We start from the raw sequence: 21,695 nt of genomic DNA on the forward strand, positions 1-21,695 counted from the left end.
AATAAATAAATAAATAAATAAATAAATAAATAAATAAATAAATAAATTTTTAAAAAATTTTTAAACCATAAAATACATGTTTAAAGATCTATAAAATATTCCTTACAACACTGTTTTAGTAAAGAATAATGGGAAGTTGGGGCGCCTGGGTGGCTCAGTCATTAGGCATCTGCCTTCAGCTCAGGTCATGATCCCAGGGTCCTAGGATCGAGCCCCGCATCGGGCTCCCTGTTCCACAGGAAGCCTGCTTCTCCCTCTCCCACTCCCCCTGCTCGTGTTCCTCTCTCGCTGTGTCTCTCTCTGTCAAATAAATAAATAAAATCTTAAAAAAATAATAAAAAAAGAAGAATGGGAAGTAAGCAAAAAACCCAGAAGTATGTATGTTTAATAACTAACAGCTGCTAATAGTGCCACAGAATGTTGAAAAAGCTTTAAAAAGAGAAGCGTGGGAGTGCCTGGGTGGCTCAGTCAGTTAAGCGTCTGACTCTTGATTTTGGCTCAGGTCATGATATCAGGGTCCTGGGATCAAGCCCTGGGTAGGAGCTCTGCACTCACTGGGAGACTGCTTGAGGATTTCTCTTCCTCTCCCACTGCCTCTCCCTCCTTGCACTCTTACTCTCTCCCGTTCTCTAAAATAAATACATCTTTTTAAAATAAATAAATAAATAAATAAATAAAAAGAGAGAAGAGGACCTCTGAAAGAGCCAAGATGCACAAAATGCATTAAATTAAAAAGGGAGAAACTATAAAGATCTCATTTAAAAAAAAGGATATATTTATACATAAAGGTATGTAAATACATACATTGCATTAGGATTAGTACCTATAAGCTAAACTGCTCACACAGTTATCTTGGAGGATAAAAAGTAGATGGCAGTTACAGGAATAACTTCAATTTTCGGTTTCACAATTTATTAATTGTACTATGCCCCCAATTTTAAAAAAAGGCACATCAAACTTGGGCCAGAATACTGCATCCTCAATAAGAAGGAAACCTTCTGATTTAGGTAAGGTGGTAGTAAAGCATAAGAGAAATAGTAAAAATTCAGTTACCAGTTACCCTTCTGATATTTGGGGATCAATATAAAGACTAATAAAGGGTAACAAAAGGAGGAATTAGAATGAAGATATCCTTATATAACTACTGTCTCTGAAACCTAAAACTGTAATTATCTGTTTTAGTACAGGCTTATTTTATTATACTTCACAGATACTGTGCTGTACTCTTTACAAATTGAAGGTTTGTGGCAACCGTGCATCAAGCAAGTCTATCAGTGCCATTCTTCCAACAGCATTTGCTCACTGTCTCTATGTCTCATTTTGGTAATTCTCTCAATATTTCAAACTTTCTCATTATTACTGTATTTGTCATGGTGATCGGTGCTATGACTTTCAAAGCTAAAGAGCAGAAGTCAATGCCTGGCTTCAAAGGACAGACTGACTCTCTTTTGGGGGGCTAATATAGCTGGTGACTTTAAGGTGAAGCCAGTGCTCAATGACCCTTCCAAAATCCTAGGACACTTAAGAATTATGCTAAATCTATTCTGCCTATGTTCTATATATGGAACAACAAAGCCTGATGGCAGCAAATCTGTTTACAACATGGTTTACTGAATATTTTATGCTTACTACTGAGACCTACTGGTAATAAAAAAAAGATTATTTTCACAACATTAGTGCTGACAATGCACCTGATCACCCAAGAGCTCTGGGTAGAAATGACAGGCATAGTGTGTATGGCAGAGACTGCTGTTTGTCCCTCAGTATTCTTTCTGCTCTTCCTTAACTAGAATCTCTTACTCTTAGTCAAGCACATGCCTGGCCAACTAAAGACTACATTTCCCAGCCTCACTTGTAAAGTATGGCCATGTGACTAATTCCTGGCTAATAAGATGTGAGCAGCAATGAGGCATATTAATGATATCCTCAAAAAGAATAGGTGTGGCCTCTACTCTTGCTTTTCCTGTTCCTGCTGGCTGGACCATAATACTATGAGAAGCTGAAGCACTAGATAGAAACTACATGTTAACATGACAGAGCACCAGGATGAAAGAAACCTGGTTCCCCAACACTGTAAATCCTGGCCTGATTATATCTGCTGTTACATGTGAAAAATAAAGAAAATTACAAACTCTTCATTCAACTGAATAATATTCACAAGAACAGTATTGTTTATCTATGAGGACGTGCCATAGCATCTCTTAAAGACTAGCTACTGGGGGTCAGTCAGTAGCACATGCAACTCTTGATCTCACGGTTTGTTGAGTTTAAGCCCCATGCTGGGCGTGGAGTCTACTTTAAAAAATTAATTAATTAAATTTTAAAAAAAAGATTAGCTGCTAAACCTGTGCTCATATCAGAAAAGGATTTACCATTGAACACAGACCACCTACAAACAGCTGACATTCAACAAAACATTAGTATGTACATATTCATATACACTCACAGGCTATTCTTGCATAAGAGTATAGTCATCTGTAAGTCATCAGCATAAATCAGATGAAGGTAACTAAAAATGAGCACAATGTTATAATAAGGACCATTTTAAAACCTTGATACTTACTGATACATTAGCACTGTCACTGCTTGCAATCTCAGCTGCCTTCTCAATTATCTGTTAAAAAAAATTTTTTTTTAATTAAATTTTGGCACTCGTATTTGTAAAATTTTAATTGTAAATGATTACAACTGTACTTAGACTACAAGAAACAATATAGGGTCTGGCATTTCTATGCTTTATAATGTAAACATGAATTTAAATGCAAAATGGTATTATGTGGTGATTCCCAATCTTCAAACTCCTGACAACTGAGAGTCAATGGTATTATTATAAGGGACTGTAACTCCTAGGGTGCACTAGCATTGTCTGTAGATAAAACAAGCAAAGGCTTCAACATGTATGTGAAAGAATTTTCCTTTGGTATGTGAAAGAATTCTAAATACAGGTAAATATTTTCTGATTAAGAAAATGCAAAGGTATGTAAGAGTTACTAAATAAGTTTTTGTCATTTGTCATTGGTTTTTCTAAATTAACAAAAGTAGAATATCAAGAGATAGTCTAAAAATATCTTTTGAATTCATCAAGTTCAAAATGGGCTCTGATTCTTGAAAAGATGGGAAAATCAGTGGTTAAAGAATCTGAAGATTTAGGGCGCCTGGGTGGCTCAGTGGGTTAAGCAACTGCCTTCGGCTCAGGTCATGATCCTGGAGTCCCGGGATCGAGTCCCACATCGGGCTCCCTGCTGAGCAGGGAGTCTGCTTCTCCCTCTGACCCTCTTCCCTCTCGTGCTCTCTCTTTCTCTCTCTCTCAAATAAATAAATAAAATCTAAAAAAAAAAAAAAAGAATCTGAAGATTTATATCCAGTTACTGAAGTACATAATCCTAAATGAATAATTTAACTGTATCCTCAAATGTATAGTGATAAACTCCTATTCTATTTCATATGGTTGTATACTCTGGTTTCTCTTCAGGTCGTATAAATCTTTCGCCTATTTCATATGGTTGTTATGATGACAAAATGAGTTATTAAAATTAGTAAAATTATCAATAACCATAAAATTGTCTTGAAAAGCAAAATATACACAAGTGATCACAACAAAAATCATTAAATTAAATAAAAAGAATACAGGGAACTTTCACTTTTTCTATCTGTATTATTTGATTTTTTAAATGATCACATATAAATTATACAATTTTAAAAAACCCAGTAAGTATAAATATATTTATACATATTTAAAGACAAATCCTCTATCCCAAATTGATCTTCAAAGACAGACTCTCTAAGAGATTACAAAGGCAAAAGGTAAGTTTAGTGACTTAAGCAATGCTGAAATAAAACATTTTAAAGAACTGGACTTCTAAACTACTTGTATTTGCATTGATATTCTCTATTTGTAAAAATGCTTCAAAAAGCACCTCATTTGATCCAAAAGAAACTATAACTGATTGTTGAACACATACTATAAGTGAACACAAAAATAGTCATAGCTTGGAGTATAAAATGTATCACAAGTAGCTATGCCTTCTGATTAAATTGCTATCCTAAGGAAATAAAGCCATGGCATGAATGCAACAGATGGTTCAAAATGTACCTTTTACTACTCAACACTAAGGTATACGGTTCTTGACATATTTGGGATTTCTACTGTACTAACCACAAAATTTAATTTGGCTGTATATTACTGATCAGAAAATTGTATGTGGATAAAATTCAATTAAAATGAGACTAAAGAAGAAACATTAGGTAACAAATTTAATTGACATATTACTTTAAAAATCTATACAGGTCTGGTAATGCTGAATTTTAAGATACAAATAAGTTTAAAGGTGGATTAACTTGAGTATTATTCAGTATAATATCAATGTTTAAAGGAAGCTTATTCTCACATAGATTTAAGGAAATAAACTTGTTACTATCTGAGAATTTGCTCCAAGATTTTCTCATAAAAATCGCATCAATCATACCTGAAACAAAGATGTCAAACCTTAAGATAAAACATATGACAGCTTAGCTCTCAGAATGTAAATTAGCAAAGCCCCATTTTCAACTCCACCAGATACCCCCAATACCCAAGATAAGCAGTTTGTATACTAAAGAAATGTGTTTAGAAATGGAAGTCCTTGCTATAGATTCTACACAAATAACACTACCTTAGGAAGTCTACTAATAGTAACATTCAACATAAATCATTTGTTCTTTGAATACCAATTCTAACACAGCAGTGACTATGTCTTTAATCCCTAAACTAATATGCTGGGCAAGCTTCAATGTATATTTCACATGCTCAGACTTATACGAATGCATTTACAGCAGTTTCAAATTCAAAAGAACCTCAGAGAACAATTATGACTTCCTCATTTTATAAATGAGAAATCTGACCTCCAGAGATATTATGTCTCACCTGGTCAGTGATAAAGTCAAGATTAAATACAAGTTTAGTTGGCTGCAGGCTCAGTGGTCTTTCCACTGAATCAAGCTGCCAATGTATGTGATGTTTAGAAGAGAAACAAACATGTAAAGCTTAAACCATAAACATGCAGAGCCAAGAACTAATGATTCAGTGATTTTCATGAATAGTGGTCCTTTAAATAATGAGCTTACCTTATCAAAGGGCGGATAATAATAAGGTTGTTTTTTATTCTCTGGGAATTTGATATGCAAAGCTGTTGCATTTTCAGTATATGGATTTGTTTGAACAGTTCCCATTGGATTCAACATTTCTTCAAGTTCATCTAAAATATGCAAATAATTTTGATTCTTAAAAAATGTTTTTAAAACTAAACTAAAATAAATCCTTAAGAGAAAAGTATTTTAAAAGTATGTCACCTAAGGAATTTGGCAGACAATTGTTATCAGTAAGCCTCTAATTTTCTGTAATACTTGACACAACAATTGAATGTGAGTTTACATACATCTCTAAAATGAGAAAGTTTATAAAAATACCTACCTCACCTCTTTCTGCAAATTTGACAAATATCCTCAATCTTGAAAAAAAAAAAACTTAATTGGAATTGCTCTCCATCATAATAAGGTGACCCACAGAATTTATTACTTCACCACATATATGGATTCCTTATTTTCCCTGGTCATCACAGTACCCAAACTGATTATTTTGAGAGTCATCAACAACATTCTTTTTGACAAATCTAATGTTTATGCTCAATTATCCCATAAACTGCTGATACAGTTAAAGGGCTCTCTGGTAGTTTCTGCAACACTCCATTCAAGTGGTACTTCTTTAACCGAATGAACTGCTTATTTCTTTAAGGCACTCCCTCTGCTCCACCATGGTCCATTCACAGAATTGGGCATGGGAATCTTAGATTTCATTGTTCTCATAAAACTTTTTCATTTCACAGGTAAGTAAACTGTTGAAGAGACAGTAAACTCAAGAGAACAGAATTAGCAGTACAACCTAAAGTCTCTCCTCTCCAAACTATTATCTCCTTTCCTTATACTGATTTTTAGCACAGTTGTTCTCTCCTAAGGAAGTAAAAATCCACTGTGTCCAGGCCTAATGTCCAGATATTATGCATACTCAATTATTTACCAATGCTAGAAAATACTTTTTTAAAGATTTTATTTATTCATTTGAGAGAGAGAGAGCACGAACTGGGGGAAAGGCAAACTCCCTGCTGAGCAGGAAGCCCAACTGGGGGGGTGGGGGTGGGGGGAGTCCCAGGACCTGGAGATAGTGACCTGAGCTGAAATGAAGGCAGACACCTAATTATTTGAGCCACTCGGGAGCCCGGCTAGAAAATCTTTATAGACTATTTCCAAGTTTCAGCTCGTTGATCAATTCTTTGCTTGAGTTGTTTAATACTCTCAAATTTCAGATTCTGTTATCACTCAAAAGGAAGCAATTCTCATCATTTATACACCTCTAAAGCAGATAGATTTCTCAGCAAATTAAAATCCTATACTTATGCTATCTGGTAGCATTACACTCCTTTGTCCTATCATACACAATCTATCTAAAGTAAAATGTATGGGGCGCCTGGGTGGCTCAGTTGGTTAAGCGACTGCCTTCAGCTCGGGTCATGATCCTGGAGTCCTGGGATCGAGTCCCACATCAGGCTCCCTGCTCAGCAGGGAGTCTGCTTCTCCCTCTGACCCTCCTCCCTCTCATGCTCGCTCTCTATCATTCTCTCTCTCTCTCAATAAATAAATAAAAATCTTCAAAACAAAACAAAACAAAAAATAAATAAATAAATAAAAAATAAAGTAAAATGTATGGCGCCTAGGTGGCTCAGTCATTAAGCGTCTGCCTTCGGCTCAGGTCATGATCCCAGGCTCCTGGGATCGAGCCCCACACTGGGCTCCCTGCTCCACTGGAAGCCTGCTTCTCCCTCTCCCACTCCCCCTGCTTGTGTTCTCTCTCTTGCTCTTTCTCTCTCTCTGTCAAATAAATAAATAAAATCTTTAAAAAATAATAATAATAAAGTAAAATGTAGCATTTTGGTATTCTTATTAGCCCCAAACATAGAGAGGTAACCTTGCTTAAAAGTAATTACAAAAAAGCACACTAAAATATTTTATAAACAGAGTACAAATTGGTACAACCTCTACTGGAGAGCAATTTGTGACTATCAAAATTACAAATGTATTTATTCTTTTTTTCATTTTAAAATTCCAAGTTTTTATTTTTTTTTAAGTTTTTATTTTAATTCCAGTTAGTTAACATAGAGTGTTATATCAGCTCCAGGTGTACAATAACAAATGTATTTATTCTTTAACTCAATAGACCCACCTCTATGAATTTATCTTAGACATATACCTGCACATAAGCAAGCTTATTCATTGTAACACTGCTTAAATTATCAAAAGGTAAGTCTGCTTTAAGAAAGGCAGCAGTACTCTATATAGATACTAAGTTAAAAGGGCGAAAAGGAGAACACTGCACAGAAAGCTACTTTAATAGGAAGAAAAATAGAAATCTACATTTGTATTTCCTAGTGTATACACGAAGAAATCTGGAAGATACAAAAGCAACCAGCAATGTGATTATATACCATTTAATGATGGCCGAGGGACTCGAGACAATAGATTATTTGAAGTTCCTTTGTTTCAGCTTCACTCCTACTGGGATAAAGTGATAATTCTAGAGCTGATACATGTATAGCAAATGTGTTCATTTATTATTTTTCATATTACATTTTGTTAGAGATGAAGTCAGGCTCATGGTATGCCAAGTTAATAGTGCCCAAAACTGTCTTATTTTGCTAAAAATACCAGTCAAGTTGCTTGGTGATTCTGGAGAACATGTGTGAGTCTAAATTAAAATTTTCAAAACAGTGTTAACTGCTGAAATGCATAATTTTTACTCTAACTATGAAGCTCATAGTTACTCTTAAGAAATGTATAAATGGGGGCGCCTGGGTGGCTCAGTCATTAAGCGTCTGTCTTCAGCTCAGGTCATGATCCCAGGGTCCTGGGATTGAGCCCCGCATTGGGCTCCCTGCTCAGTGGGAGGCCTGTTCTCCCTCTCCCACTCCCCTGCTTTTGTTCCCTCTCTCGCTGTATCTCTCTCTCTGTCAAATAAATAAATAAAATCTTTAAAAATGTGTAAATGCACACTACTCTCCCCTATATTTGGGGGAAAACATGATTAGTAAAAACTATTTCAGGTATATGGAGGAAAGGGTAGAAACTGAAGAATATATACATACATAAAATATTAGAACATGAGTTTTAAATATGTCTGTGAATAACTCATTATCTAAAGCCAATTTCTCGGATGTCAACTACTAATAAATGACTATTTTCAAATGTTTGTCACCCACAAATACTTTTAAAATGCAAGTAAGTTCACAATTTTATTAATTATATTAAAGAACTATGAAGGCAGGGAGAAAAAAAGAAAACCACTATTATAATGTAAAGTTTACACTAAAAATTTCAAACACTCGGGAAAAGCAGTATAGAATAATGGAAAGAATCAAGCAGTCTTTTGTACAAATCCTACTTTTGAACCAATTTGTAAGACTTAACTAACTTATCTCTAAGGTTCACTTTTCTCATCTGTAAAATGGAGGTATGTAAATGGAGATAAAATGGAGATAATGGAGATAAAACTATCTACGTTGTTGGGGTGCTCTGAAAAACATTTCAGAAATATAGGCATATGGAAGGTGCTCCTCTAGGCTCAAATTTCAGGTTAAAGCCAACTAAACACTTACTTACTGTGTTTTTACTATTCTTCCCATACTAGTGAATATTCCTTCTATTAGTGTAGAAATTTAGTACAACTACAAGCAAAAGGGTTGTTATAAAGAAAACACTGTTCCTTAGGAGAATTTCTCCAAAATCTATAAAAATAAAACTTTTAAAGCAAGAACATATTCACCGAGATAACAAATATATTCAGATACAAATCACTTTTTAAATACATTAAAACAATCTGTGGGAATCTGTTTTAGAATAAAGATACGAAAAGATGTTTCTTTACTAAACTGAAAGAATAGTGAGTCATAAAGAAAGATTAACTAGTCCACATGCCAAAAGCTACTCTTTAAGGATTAGGATTTAAGTCTTACCAGGAAATGAAGACCAGCTGTGCAATATTATGTCTCCAGATCTCAACTGTCCTTTAAAGTCAAAAACCATCGTATTTACCCAGGCTACAGGATAATGCTGTTGAAAAAGATACCACTGCATAAATATGCTGAAAAAGAACTTTAGCATGTAAACATGTACTTGCCCTTTGTTTCAAACATTTAGATGGAGAAATTTCTAGAGTTCCAGATGATTTCCAAAATATCATCCAAAATAAAACAAGATATACAAGGAAAAATGTTCAAGATCTTTACCATGGTTCAAGAAAACTCTGAAAGCCAATTAATGTCTCATCATGAAATAATGTATCCAAAAAACATTATTTATTGTATAAACATTATAAATGATGAGGAATTTTTAATGATTCAAGAAAATACGTGTGATATGTTAGGTTATAAGTTTTATGAGCTTTAAGCCATAGTAAACTTTAATGTAGGAGAAGGCAATGTCTGCAGGCATTGTAGAATTTATTTATACTTCTTAGAAGGAAGCATAGACACCTAGACCAATTAACTTGGTCACAGTGTATCAAAAAACCTTATAGTCAAATACTTTGAGTAAAATTCTTTATCTGTATAAGAAAAAGTACTAAGGAAATACCTCGTCTGTGACTTTTACACCCTAAAATTTATTTTTTAAAAACTGTATGATAATAACCAGAGGAAAAACCTGCTTAATTCTTACATTAAAGAATAAAGGACACAAATTCATGTACATAAATATAGTGACCATTTTTTTAAACATATAAAATTCATGTCCCCATCCCTCCAAAACAACTTTTCATAAACTTAAGGGAAAATGAAAAAGATAGGACTAAAAATATGAAACAGAAGATGAGAATATGAGAACAGGTACACCATCCTTTTTCCATAATTTCAAAATCTAAGAAACTGAAAACTAAAAGTTTATTCATAATTCATATGACAACAAAACATGGCCAAAAATGGCATGAAGTTAACTGATATTCTGCATTTGTCTCATTTAATGTGAATATTCATATTCACTGCTACTGATGTGTTTGATTACAGATTTGTGCCCCAGGCCCACAGGTGTGCTGAGTAAAGTATGTCATATGATCTTTCTAAAACTCACAAAATTCTGAATGTTCAAGCATATGTGGCACACAGAATTTCAATTAAGGTACTGTGGAAATAAAATTTTCTTAATCTTTTCATTCTTTTTCATCTATATTTTCTAAAGTATTATATTTATAATGGAACACTTATAGTATGATATTTGCTAAAATAATCTGCCAAAAGAGAAATAAATGAGGAGATAAAAATGAAGATTTATCATCTTTTTAAAATCACTTCATAGGGACCGAAGTTATATGCTATAATTTCACGTTACTCAATTATTTCAGAAAGTCTTAAAATTATTCCATTGTAAAAATTTTTCAGTAGTGTATAATTACCACTTTCCCAGATTTCCGGATGGTCTGATATTTACAGGGATGAATAGTTTTAGTCGACTTTTTCGTTTTCACTTTATCCAAAACTGCATAAACAGCAAAACATAATCGAGCCATTCGTGGAAGGTCACATGTATTTATATCAAATTCCAGTGGTTGATTCCAAATGTGATCATTTTTCCCTGATATCTCTGAGCTTACGATGGTTTTACAGAGGAGTTCAGTACCATGAAAAAGGCCAGCCCTGACATGAACCTGTAATGAGGGAGACAAAAACAAACACAGAATTATGAATACTGCACCACTGAAACACCTTTACTCTGAAAAACAAACATGTACTGGGACAAGCAGCACACCAACTCTAGGAAAAACTTTCTCCATAGAACCATCAGGCTGTAAGTAATCAGTATATAATTCACTGAACTTTATTTTAATCTATCTTTCACTTAGTAGGTAAACCAACTAAAAAATGCAGTATGTCTCAATGGTATAAACAGATCAATAGAAACCAAGACCATAAGTATAAAAACTATTATCATATGCTCACCTCCACTGACTGCATTTACTTGGGGTCTTGTCTTACTCTTCTGTATAACTGCAAAGTAAGTGATGGAGAAAATGTCTCCAAAGTCTCTTTCTAATTCTAAATAATGTATGAACTGGTCATTACAAGAGCCACCTTTTTTTTTTTAAATATTTTATTTATTTATTTGAGAGAGAGAGCATGAGAGAGAGAGCATGAGAGGGGGGAGGGTCAGAGGGAGAAGCAGACTCCCCACTGAGTAGGGAGCCTGATGCAGAACTCGATCCTGGGACTCCAGGATCATGACCTGAGCCGAAGGCAGTGGCTTAACCAACTGAGTCACCTAGGCGCCCCCAAGAGCCACCTTCTTAAAGATATTCTATCCATATTTACAACTATCCTACACATCACTGTTTTTCATTTTTTCCTAAAGACACAGGTCCAGAGTGATGCAGGACATATGTGCAATGTCCCAGAAAATTTTACTCAGTCATTTATATAGTTTTTTAAATGACATAACCCAATTATCTCTAAACTTAAAAGTGAGTAGTACAGAACTAGAACAAATAATCCTAAAGTGTATATGGAATCACAAAAGACTCCCAAATAGCCAAAGCAACCTTGAGAAAGAACAAAACTGGAGGCATCACAATCCCAGATTTCAAGATACACTACAAAACTGAAGTAATCAAAGCAGTATTACGCTAGGTGAAATAAGTCAGAAAGACAAATTCCACATGATTTCACTTATCTATGAAATCTAAAAACAAACAAAGCAGGAAAAGACCCATAAATACAGAGAAAAACTGATGGTAGCTAGAGGGGATAGGGGAAGGGGATGAGCAAATGGGTGAAGGGGAGGAGGTACAGGTTTCTAGTTATGGAATGAACAAGTCACAGGGATGAAAGGTACAGCATAGGGAATATAATCAATGGTACTGTAACAGTGTTGTATGGTAACATATCATAGCTACACTTGTAGTGAGCATAGCATAATGCATGGAGTTGTACAATTACTATGCTGTACACCTGAAATTAATTTAACATTGTGTGTCAACTATACATCAATAAAATTGGTTGACTAATAAGTTAAAAAGTGAGTGGTGAAAGTAGAACTAAAAACAATACCAAAACACAGACTGACTTAATGAAATACTTTATGGTCAAATGTTTTTATATTGATTTATTCAAATGTGATATTAGCATACTGTAGTACTCAATTTACTGTTTACTGAATAAATGAATACATGTGAATATATAGGTTCGTCTTTAATTTAAAATGGGCTTATCAATAAAAATTGACTTATCAGAAGAGTTACTATCCTCGTTTTGAAAAGGAGTATCAAAAATACCCATTCTATCTAAAGATACAGAAACATATTTAAATAGAAATACAAAATTTTAAGTAATACCATCAATTTTTAAAATTATAAATATTTATATTAGAATTATTTTAAAAGCTATTAAAATTATGTTATAATTGCATAACTAAAACTATAGGTTAGTAGACTACACATTTCATAATGTAACAGGGCAAGAATGGCTTACTTTAACCAACAGTATTCATTTATCTAACTCCTGCAAAATAAACACAGATTGGGGTACCTGGATGGCTCGGAGCCTGATGTGGGGCCAATCTCACAACCCCGAGACCATGACCTGTGCTCAGTGTGGGGTCTGCTTAAGATTCTCTCTCTCCTTCTACCTCTGCCCCTCCCTCCTGCTCGCACACACATCTCTCTCTTAAAATAAATAAAATCTTAAAATAAAAATAAATACAGATTAAAGGGTTAGATATGTTTAAATCACTAAAAAGCTAATTAAAAAGAAAAACTATTAAAAAGCTATCAGAATAACTATTGAAGCTGGGTGTTGGGTTCATGGAATTTATTACACTATTCTCTCTACTTTTGCATATGTTTGAATTTTTCCTTTAAAAAAAATTTCAAGCTAAAGAGAAGAAAATTATTTATTCCAAATACAGATGGATTATTATTACATAGTAATCCATCTGATAAGTAAAGATTAAAGTAATAGGGATTATAAAAAATTGCTAAAAGCACTTGCAGTAAATTCTCAGGCCACCAAGAATTTTTATCTGAACACACACCTGATTCCCTTCAACTTCACAGAAAAGGGATTATTCCTTCTACTCAAAACTTCTAGTTCCATCTTGCTCCAATTTCCCAAGTACTTAGACCTTGCTCCTTTGCTTCTCTGAATTGGAAAAAACCCCTCCCCAGCAGGCTATAAAACCTTTGCATTTCTCTCCCATGTCAAACTCAAACAAAAATCTTCTTTAGAACCTAACTAATCATAATGAGAATGGTGCCAGTATCTACTTAGACACTCATGTTTCTTACTTTCAATCCATAATCAAACCTATATTGTAATACAAGGGGAAACTGGTTTATGATGTAATATTATTTTTAAAAATTTTTTTAATATATTGATTTATTTTTTTTAAGTAGGCTCTATGCCCAATGTGGGGCTTGAACTCACAACCTTGAGATCAAGAATTACATGCTCTACCAACTGAACCAGCCAGGCACCCCTATAATGTACTCTTAAATGAAAAATAAAATAAAAAAGACAATACATATGCACTAAAAGCATATTCACATTTTGATGGTGCAAAGAAATGAATACAAATAAAACTAGTTATGGTAGGATAGCAAGAATACTGGTGATTTATCATTCTCTTAAGTGATCTTGGATTATATTTTATAATGTTACCTTTAAAATATATTTTTTTAAGATTTTATTTATTTATTTGACAGAGAGAGACACAGTGAGAGAGGGAACACAAGCAGGGGGAGTGGGAGAGGGAGAAGCAGGCTTCCCACTGAGCCACCCAGGCACCCCCAATGGTTTAAATTCTATTCCTGTTTAGTAGTCTTAATTGGCAATGACTTTGCTGCGCACCTTTCCAACCCAACCACCAGCGTGGCCCCCATCTGCCTCTGGCTGTGCCACAGTGGTTTCGGTTCTTAAGGCATGCCAGGGGGGTTTGTCTTTGCCCAGGCAGTAGGCACTCCTTTCCTTTCCTCCTGTTTAACTCCTTTTAAGATAATGACTGGTGTGATAGTGGTGGAACCTTTCCTAACCTCCTGATAAACTAAAATTACCATTCACAGTTTGTTTATAAACTGGTGCTCAATCTTCCTGAGGTGTATTAGGGAGGAAAAGAAAACTTCGAAATCTGGATTTTGTGCTCTTACTACTTCCCATGTAATTTTACTAACACTAAATGCCATTTATTGAGCATTTCATGATGGCGCCATTTCTTCATTGCTTAGGAGAAAATAATTTGGTTCTTATAGGCAATTATAGTTTTCTTTATAGAATAATTGTTATTCCTATTTTGTCATGGCTATTAAAAATACTAGTATAGTAAGTGTCTCATAGTTTAGATACTTTGAGTACAGCGTAAAGGAAAATGCAAAGATTTCGTAAAAGTGTTGTTGTATAATTCCTTCTTTATAATTATTGTTATATTCTTTACAGAGTAAAACTGAATCCCCAGACATTTTGCTTTATTTCGGGGAACACAGGGAAATAGCATTTAAAGTAGTGTAGAGACATGGACTTAAAAGTTGCTTGACATTGTCTATTACTTATTTAAATTTTGACACTGTTTAAAAACAGGTAACCTTGAATGGGTTTTTTTTTTTAAAAAAGATTTATTTTAGAGAGAAAGAGAGAGAGAGCACTCGTATGTGTGCACATGCGAGTGGGGGGGAGGGGCAGAGGGAGGGAGAGAGAGAATTTCAAGCAGACTCCACACTGAGTGTGGAGCTCAATGCAAGGCTAGATCCCACGACCCTGAGATCATAACCTGAGCCGAAATCAAGAGTGACACACTCAATTGACTGAGCCACACAGGTGCCCTGAAAGGTTTTTTAAAATGATTTTCATTTTCACTCATACTTGCATTAAATTTAATGAGTTTTGGATTGATTGTGAGCATTTGGTGTTATGCCTGTATTTAGGATTTAGATCATCCAGCTATTTTGTGTGGTACTTTCTCTAGAATAATAATTTTAAAATATTTTAAAGATGAGGGCACCTGGGTGGCTCAGTCATTAAGCGTCTGCCTTGGGCTTAGGTCATGATCCCAGGGTCCTGGGATCGAGCCCCGAATCGGACTCCCTGCTCAGCGGGAAGCCTGCTTCTCCCTCTCTCCCACTCCCCGGCTTGTGTTCCCTCTCTTGCTGTCTCTCTCTGTCAAATAAATAAATAAAATCTTTAAAAAAAAAAAAAAAGAATTTAAACTACTGAAAGACAACTTTGTTTTCAGGTAAGGTAAAAGTCTGGGTGTAAGGTAAGGTATGAAAACAGAGGCAAGGAGATCAGTGGCGGGAGGCTGTTGCTGTAATTCGGGGAGAGACAGTAAAGGCTTGAACTATGAAATGTTCAGGAAGACAAAGAGGAAAGAATGGATAGTAAAGTATTTCAATGAGGTAGGATCAACAGTGTGTGATCAATTGACTAAATATGGTAGGTAAGGGAGAGGGCGACTCCAGCTGCTTTACCAAATATAAGAGGAAAAGTAGTTGAAGGAGTTAAGAGAATGAGTTGGGGGACAATAAATAAAGTTGGCTTTAGAAATGTGTACTGAGGATGTGAAAACAGGAGTCTGGAACTGAAGAACTATCTGGGCTACAGGCAATGGTTTGAGAATCATAAGCAAAGGAGGTACAGTTTTTTCAATTTTCTTACAAAGAGGATATCAGTAATTGTTTTCCAAGATATGAAGAATCCAAATGAGAGGAAAAACACTAAGAGGTGTTGCTGAGGCAAGGCCCACTTGCCTCAAGCAAACAATCCATCTGACCTCTGAGTTCTGTGACCTCAAAACCTCCATAGTACTTCCTCTCTTTCCCCTCAGCCACACAAACCTAAACACACCCTAGCATCTCCAAATCACTAACTGCTACATCTCACTCTCTACCCACCTCCCTTCCAACTCACTCTGACACTCCTACAGGAAAATCTGCTTGCCCTCTTTAAGGCCTCCATTTCAGTGACCAACACTTCCCCCCAATTCCCGCTTTTCTCTATCACCTTTGTCTGTCTTTGCCTTCACCAAAACTCTGCTAATGTGCCTCTCTCTGTCACATCCATCCGAAGTCCATATCCTGGATAAACCTAATTACCTGCCTTTCCTCCATACTACATGTTTTGGGATCAACCAGCACCATGACTGACCAGTCTCAAATGTAAAATTATTCTTTCATCACTGCAAGAACATTTCTTACCTTTAATTAACTGCTGAAAACTTGCATAACCATTTACTCTCCTATAAGATGAGCCTTCCTCATATTCAATAAAACTATTTAAAAAAATAATGTAAAACCCCTATTTAAGCTCCTTTTTTGGGTTAGGCTTTCTGTTACCTGAAGATGACATGCTTTCATGGATACCTCCTGTCTGTCAATCTATACTATTTAGAAGTGATAAAATATTAGAATAATGAAATACTAGTCCATTATTATTTATAAGGTAAGGAAAGTAATGAGAAAGATCAAATTATGTAGCTAATAAAAAAATGAGAATCCAATACTCACCAACTACAGACCATTGTTACTAAATTGCGAAGTCATGTCAGTGGGCAGATTGAGGATGGCATAAATGTTGGGATGAAGTAAAAGGTTTAAAGAGTATTTTTCTCCCAGAAAAATGCAGATTGCTTCATATGCACCTGATGCTCCACAAATCTCCAAGTAAAGATGTATGGGGGATGGGGTGAGGGTTGTCATCTATTCACACATGATCCCCCCCTTAGGAACTTCATGTTCCTAAGACTACTTTAATTCTACTCTAGGCTCACCTGACCTTAAATGGCCACAGAAAAGTCTCTTCTGCCTCAACCTTACCCAAAACCCAGTTCGAGGTAAAAATATGTGTACAGAATTTCCTGAAAGATACACAATATATTTATTTCTTTGGGAAGTTCAAATATTACCATTCAATTAAAGATAAACCATCACATAGTTGAGTATAATACCTAGACTGAATTACTTTGGTCTCTTATAGAATGACTTTTCCTGGGGTGCCTGGGTGGCACAGATGGTTAAGCCTCTGACTCTTGGTTTCGTCTCAGGTCATGATCTTGGGGTCCTGGGCTCTGCACTCAGTACAGAGTCTGCTTAAGACTCTCTCTCCCACTATGGACTCTGAGAAACAAACTGAGGGTTCTAGAGGGGAGGCGGGTGGGGGGATGGGTTAGCCCGGTGATGGGTATTAAGGAGGGCACATTCTGCATGGAGCACTGGGTGTTATATGCAAACAATGAATCATGGAACACTACATCAAAAACTAATGATGTAATGTATGGTGATTAACATAATAAAATTAAATTTTAAAAAAAAAGGGTCTCTCCCCCTCTGCCCCTCCCTGCCTGCGTTCTCTCTCTCTCGAAATAAATGAATCTTTTAAAAAACGACTTTTCCTATTGTACTGTCAATATTATATTTTAAGTCTAGCCAGTGAAAAGATTCTATAAAGGAAAGATATGTGGGGGCGCCTGGGTGGCTCACTTGGTTAAGTGGCTGTCTTCGGCTCAGGTCATGATCCCAGGGTCCTGAAATCAAGCCCCGCATTGGGCTCCCTGCTCAGCAGAGAGCCTGCTTCTCCCTTTCCCTCTGCCTGCCGCTCTGCCTACTTGTGCTCTCTATCTGTCAAATAAATAAATAAATAAATAAATAACTTTAAGAAAGATATGTGAGAGGCGCCTGGGTGGCTCAGTTAGTTAAGCGTCCAACTCTTGGTTTTGGCTCAGGTCACAATCTCAGGGTCATGATTTGGAGCCCTGCTTCAGCCTATGCGGTCAGCAGGAGTCTACTTGAGATTCTCTCTTCCCCTCTCCCCACCCATGTGCTCTCTCTCTCTTTAAAATAATAAATCTTTAAAAAAAAAAAAAGAATGAATCTCTAAATTCTACATCTGAAACTAATACACTATATGTTAATTAAACTGAATTTAAATTTTAAAAAAAAGAAAGATGTGAAACATTATTTTATCTACTGTAATGATGCTAGTATGGGTGTTGGTGCCCACTCTTATCTCCTACTGTGTCTCCTTCAGAAGGAACCACTAACATCTCTCAATTTATAGTAGTATCAGGATGAGTTCCAAACCCATGAATAACTAGTTGGTTTATCTTAGGAGTTTCTGAATATAAATGATATAACTGATCATGTTTTCTTTGTTTTGACCACTAGCTATATTGCAAGAGAGCAAAATCTGTAGTCCAACATCAAGCAGTTATGGAGGATCTTACTATACTTCACTTACTGTGAATCTTGCTCCTGACTTTTTTGACTATTAAATATACTCAATTATTTTCTAAAAAGTCAAAATTTTGTATAGGGACACTGTGTATGTGTTGAGAGACTGAGACAAAGAGACAGAGAGATCAAGCACACATACACTTAGCTCAAACATTTGTAAAGTGAGATTCGGTAAATCATAAATAAAACAAAACATACATAAGACACATTTTGCATCTTTTGTATGATAGGATAGAATGAATTTGAGGATAAAAATTCTATTCAGTTCTTACTCTTGGTGACCCTGAACATGTACGAGACTTAGGAATTTATCACCTTTTGAATACGGAATACTTTCTTCAGAAAAATTACAAGTTTAAAGAAATGAATATTTTTCAATGTTTTTGTAATAAAAACAAGCTACTTAAATCGCTAAACTTGAAAATGTTAGCATCTCTTGGTTTTTGACAATTTTTGAGAATAAGAACATATAGGAGTCTACTCCATAAGTACTCAAAAAATATTAGTATTTAAGGAACCAAAACAAAAAATGCTAGCTGTAATTCTAACAACCAACTTCTAACAGAATTCAGATATAAGGAATGAAGTAAAATTATGGATCAGGTGGCTACAAAGCTCAAAAAAACTCAAGTATAATGAACTCGAAAAGTTCTATACTAGCTATAAACAGCAACAGCAAAGGGTGTGATCCAGAAAAGAATAATAATAAAGACTCTAACCAAAGCATGGGTGGTAACAATAAAAAAAGAGACCCTGCATATTCTGAAGAAATGTGTTGAAATATTACTCATTATGTAATTAGTCAAAGTGTGATTTAAGACCAAGTCATTAAGATTATATATCTACTTGAGAAATCTCCTAGTAATTTGCTAAAATAATTCAAGTTGATACATAGTTAAAAACAAACAAGAATACTAAAAGTGACCTACATTTAAAATAAAGTGGAAACAAGAGCCAAACTATGGAAAGAGCCAAGATGTCCATCAACAGATGAATGGTTAAAGAAGATGTGGTATATATATGATGGGATATATATGATGCCATCAAAAACAACAACAACAGGGCGCCTGGGTGGCTCAGTTGGTTGGGCGACTGCCTTCGGCTCAGGTCATGATCCTGGAGTCCCGGGATCAAGTCCCACATCGGGCTCCCTGCTCGGCGGGGAGTCTGCTTCTCCCTCTGACCCTCCCCCCTCTCGTGCTATCTCATTCTCTCTCTCAAATAAATAAATAAAATCTTTAAAAAACAACAACAACAACAACGAAATCTTGCCATTTGCAACGACGTGGATGGAACTAGAGGGTATTATGCTAATTGAAATAAGTCAATCAGAGGAAGACATGTATCATATGATCTCACTGATATGAGGAATTCTTAATCTCAGGAAACAAACTGAGGGTTGCTGGAGTGGTGGGAGGTGGGAGAGATGGGGTGGCTGGGTGATAGACATTGGGGAGGGTATGTGCTATGCTGAGCGCTGTAAATTGTGTAAGACTGTTGAATCACAGACCTGTACCTCTGGAAGAAATAATACATTATATGTTAAAAAAAAAAAAAAAAGAAGATAGTAGGAAGGGAAAAATGAAGGGGGGGGAATCGGAGGGAGAGACGAACCATGAGAGACCATGGACTCTGAGAAACAAACTGAGGGTTCTAGAGGGGAGGGGGGTATGGGGATGGGTTAGCCTCGTGGTGGGTATTAAAGAGGGCACATACTGCATGGAGCACTGGGTGTTATATGCAAACAATGAATCATGGAATACTACCATCAAAAACTAATGATGTAATGTGTGATTAACATAATAAAATTTTTAAAAAGTTGTATGTGAATACAATAAAAAAAAAGTGGAATCCTTGTGTTTTCTGAACTTAGAATCTCCCATAGTAGCAAAATTAAAGAGAAGTTTTTGTTTTCAGAAAAATCAGTAAGCAAAACTATACTCTGAACTTGCATCACATGGAATTTTGTCAAAATTGTCCCATTCCCTGATGCTTGGTCTGAATCATCTTCAGGCTGTGAAAAGAATTTTAAAGCACCATCATGCTTATCACAGTCATGTTTTATTGTCCAACTTTAGTAAACTTCCAGAGACCCTTTTTCACAAGCCCCAGAACATTTGGAGAACAAGAAAAGGCAGGCTTTATCATGCAAAGAACTTTCCACTGTGCTACAGCAAGGATGTGCCAAAGCTACACACACAATTCCTGAATTCAACAATTAAAAATGTTTCTGTGTTGGGCAAGACATGAAACTTTTTCCCAACATTACATCTAATTTCCTTCTTATTCAGTAATAATGGCCAAAATCCACTACTTTCTACCATTAGATATGAGACACAAAAAAAGATCAAGTGAGATGAATAAGTTGAAATTCCCATGGTTTCATGAAGGGCATCACTTTGTAAAGAGGCAGATTTGTTCTGGCTTTTGGGAGGAGTGTTATGCTATCTTTAACTAAGAATATAAAGATGTTAGAGATAGTTACACTAAAATGTATTAATTCATAACACAAATATTTAATTAGTGTTCCAGGCACTGATAAGAAGAGAAAAAAATTAAGATAGTTTCCTTCTTTCCTGAGGTTATATATATATTTTAACAGTTTAGGTGTGCTGACACCCATGTAAGTAGGCTATGAGGTGCTATGATTTTTGACTAAGTGTGCTATGAGATGTACGTGAGCTTGAAATTCTCTGGGTTTATCCTATCTGTGGTTCACTGAGCTTCTTGAATCTGTTATATTTATGTCGTTCACCAGGAAAGCTCCCAATGATAATTTCTTTAAATAGTTTTTCTGAACTGTATTCTTTTTCTTTCTGGAACTCAGATTACACATGTTCAATCTTCTGATATTGTTACACACAGGTATTTGAAGCTATAAAGTTTTTTTCTCCCTCAATCATTTTTCTCTATTTTGTTCAAATTGGAATTTTTTTTTTTTTAAAGATTTTATTCATTTATTTGACAGAGAGACAGAGAGAGAGGGAACACAAGCAGGGGGAGTGGGAGAGGGAGAAGCAGGCTTCCTGCAGAGCAGGGAGCCCGATGTGGGGCTCAATCCCAGGACCCTGAGATCATGACCTGAGCCGAAGGCAGACGCTTAACTGACTGAGCCACCCAGGTGCCCCGGAAATTATTTTTATTAATCTTAAAATTCACTGACTCTTTCCTTTCTCATTACCATTTCACTACTAAGTCCATTCAATGAGTTTTTAAATGATAAGTTATTGTATTTTTCAGTTCTAAATTTTCCATATGGTTCCCATTTTATCTTCTATTTCTTGGCTGAAACTATTTTTCCATCCCTTTCAATTGTGTTTGCCCTTACTTGGAGCATTTTTATACATAATAACTCAAGATCTATGTCGTCTGAGCACTGACACCTATTGATTATCATTATCCATAGAAC

The 21,695-nt window shown here is 35.5% G+C and overlaps 1 protein-coding gene across 4 annotated transcripts in view; it reads right to left on the reverse strand.

The window, feature by feature from the left end:
- PIK3CB (phosphatidylinositol-4,5-bisphosphate 3-kinase catalytic subunit beta) overlaps positions 1-21,695 on the reverse strand; it is a 204,230-nt gene that overhangs the window by 65,423 nt on the left and 117,112 nt on the right. For all 4 annotated transcript variants that reach the window (XM_034995741.1, XM_034995764.1, XM_034995750.1 and 1 more), the window contains 4 exons: positions 10,472-10,723; positions 9,039-9,135; positions 5,104-5,234; positions 2,564-2,614 (listed from right to left, as the gene is read on the reverse strand). In XM_034995741.1, the coding sequence (XP_034851632.1) occupies positions 2,564-2,614; positions 5,104-5,234; positions 9,039-9,135; positions 10,472-10,723 (531 nt within the window). The remainder of the gene's footprint in view (positions 1-2,563; positions 2,615-5,103; positions 5,235-9,038; positions 9,136-10,471; positions 10,724-21,695) is intronic.

This window comes from Mirounga leonina, unplaced genomic scaffold, assembly GCF_011800145.1.
Source record: "Mirounga leonina isolate KUSES-001 unplaced genomic scaffold, KU_Mleo_1.0 Mir_115, whole genome shotgun sequence".
Lineage (NCBI taxonomy): Eukaryota > Metazoa > Chordata > Mammalia > Carnivora > Phocidae > Mirounga > Mirounga leonina.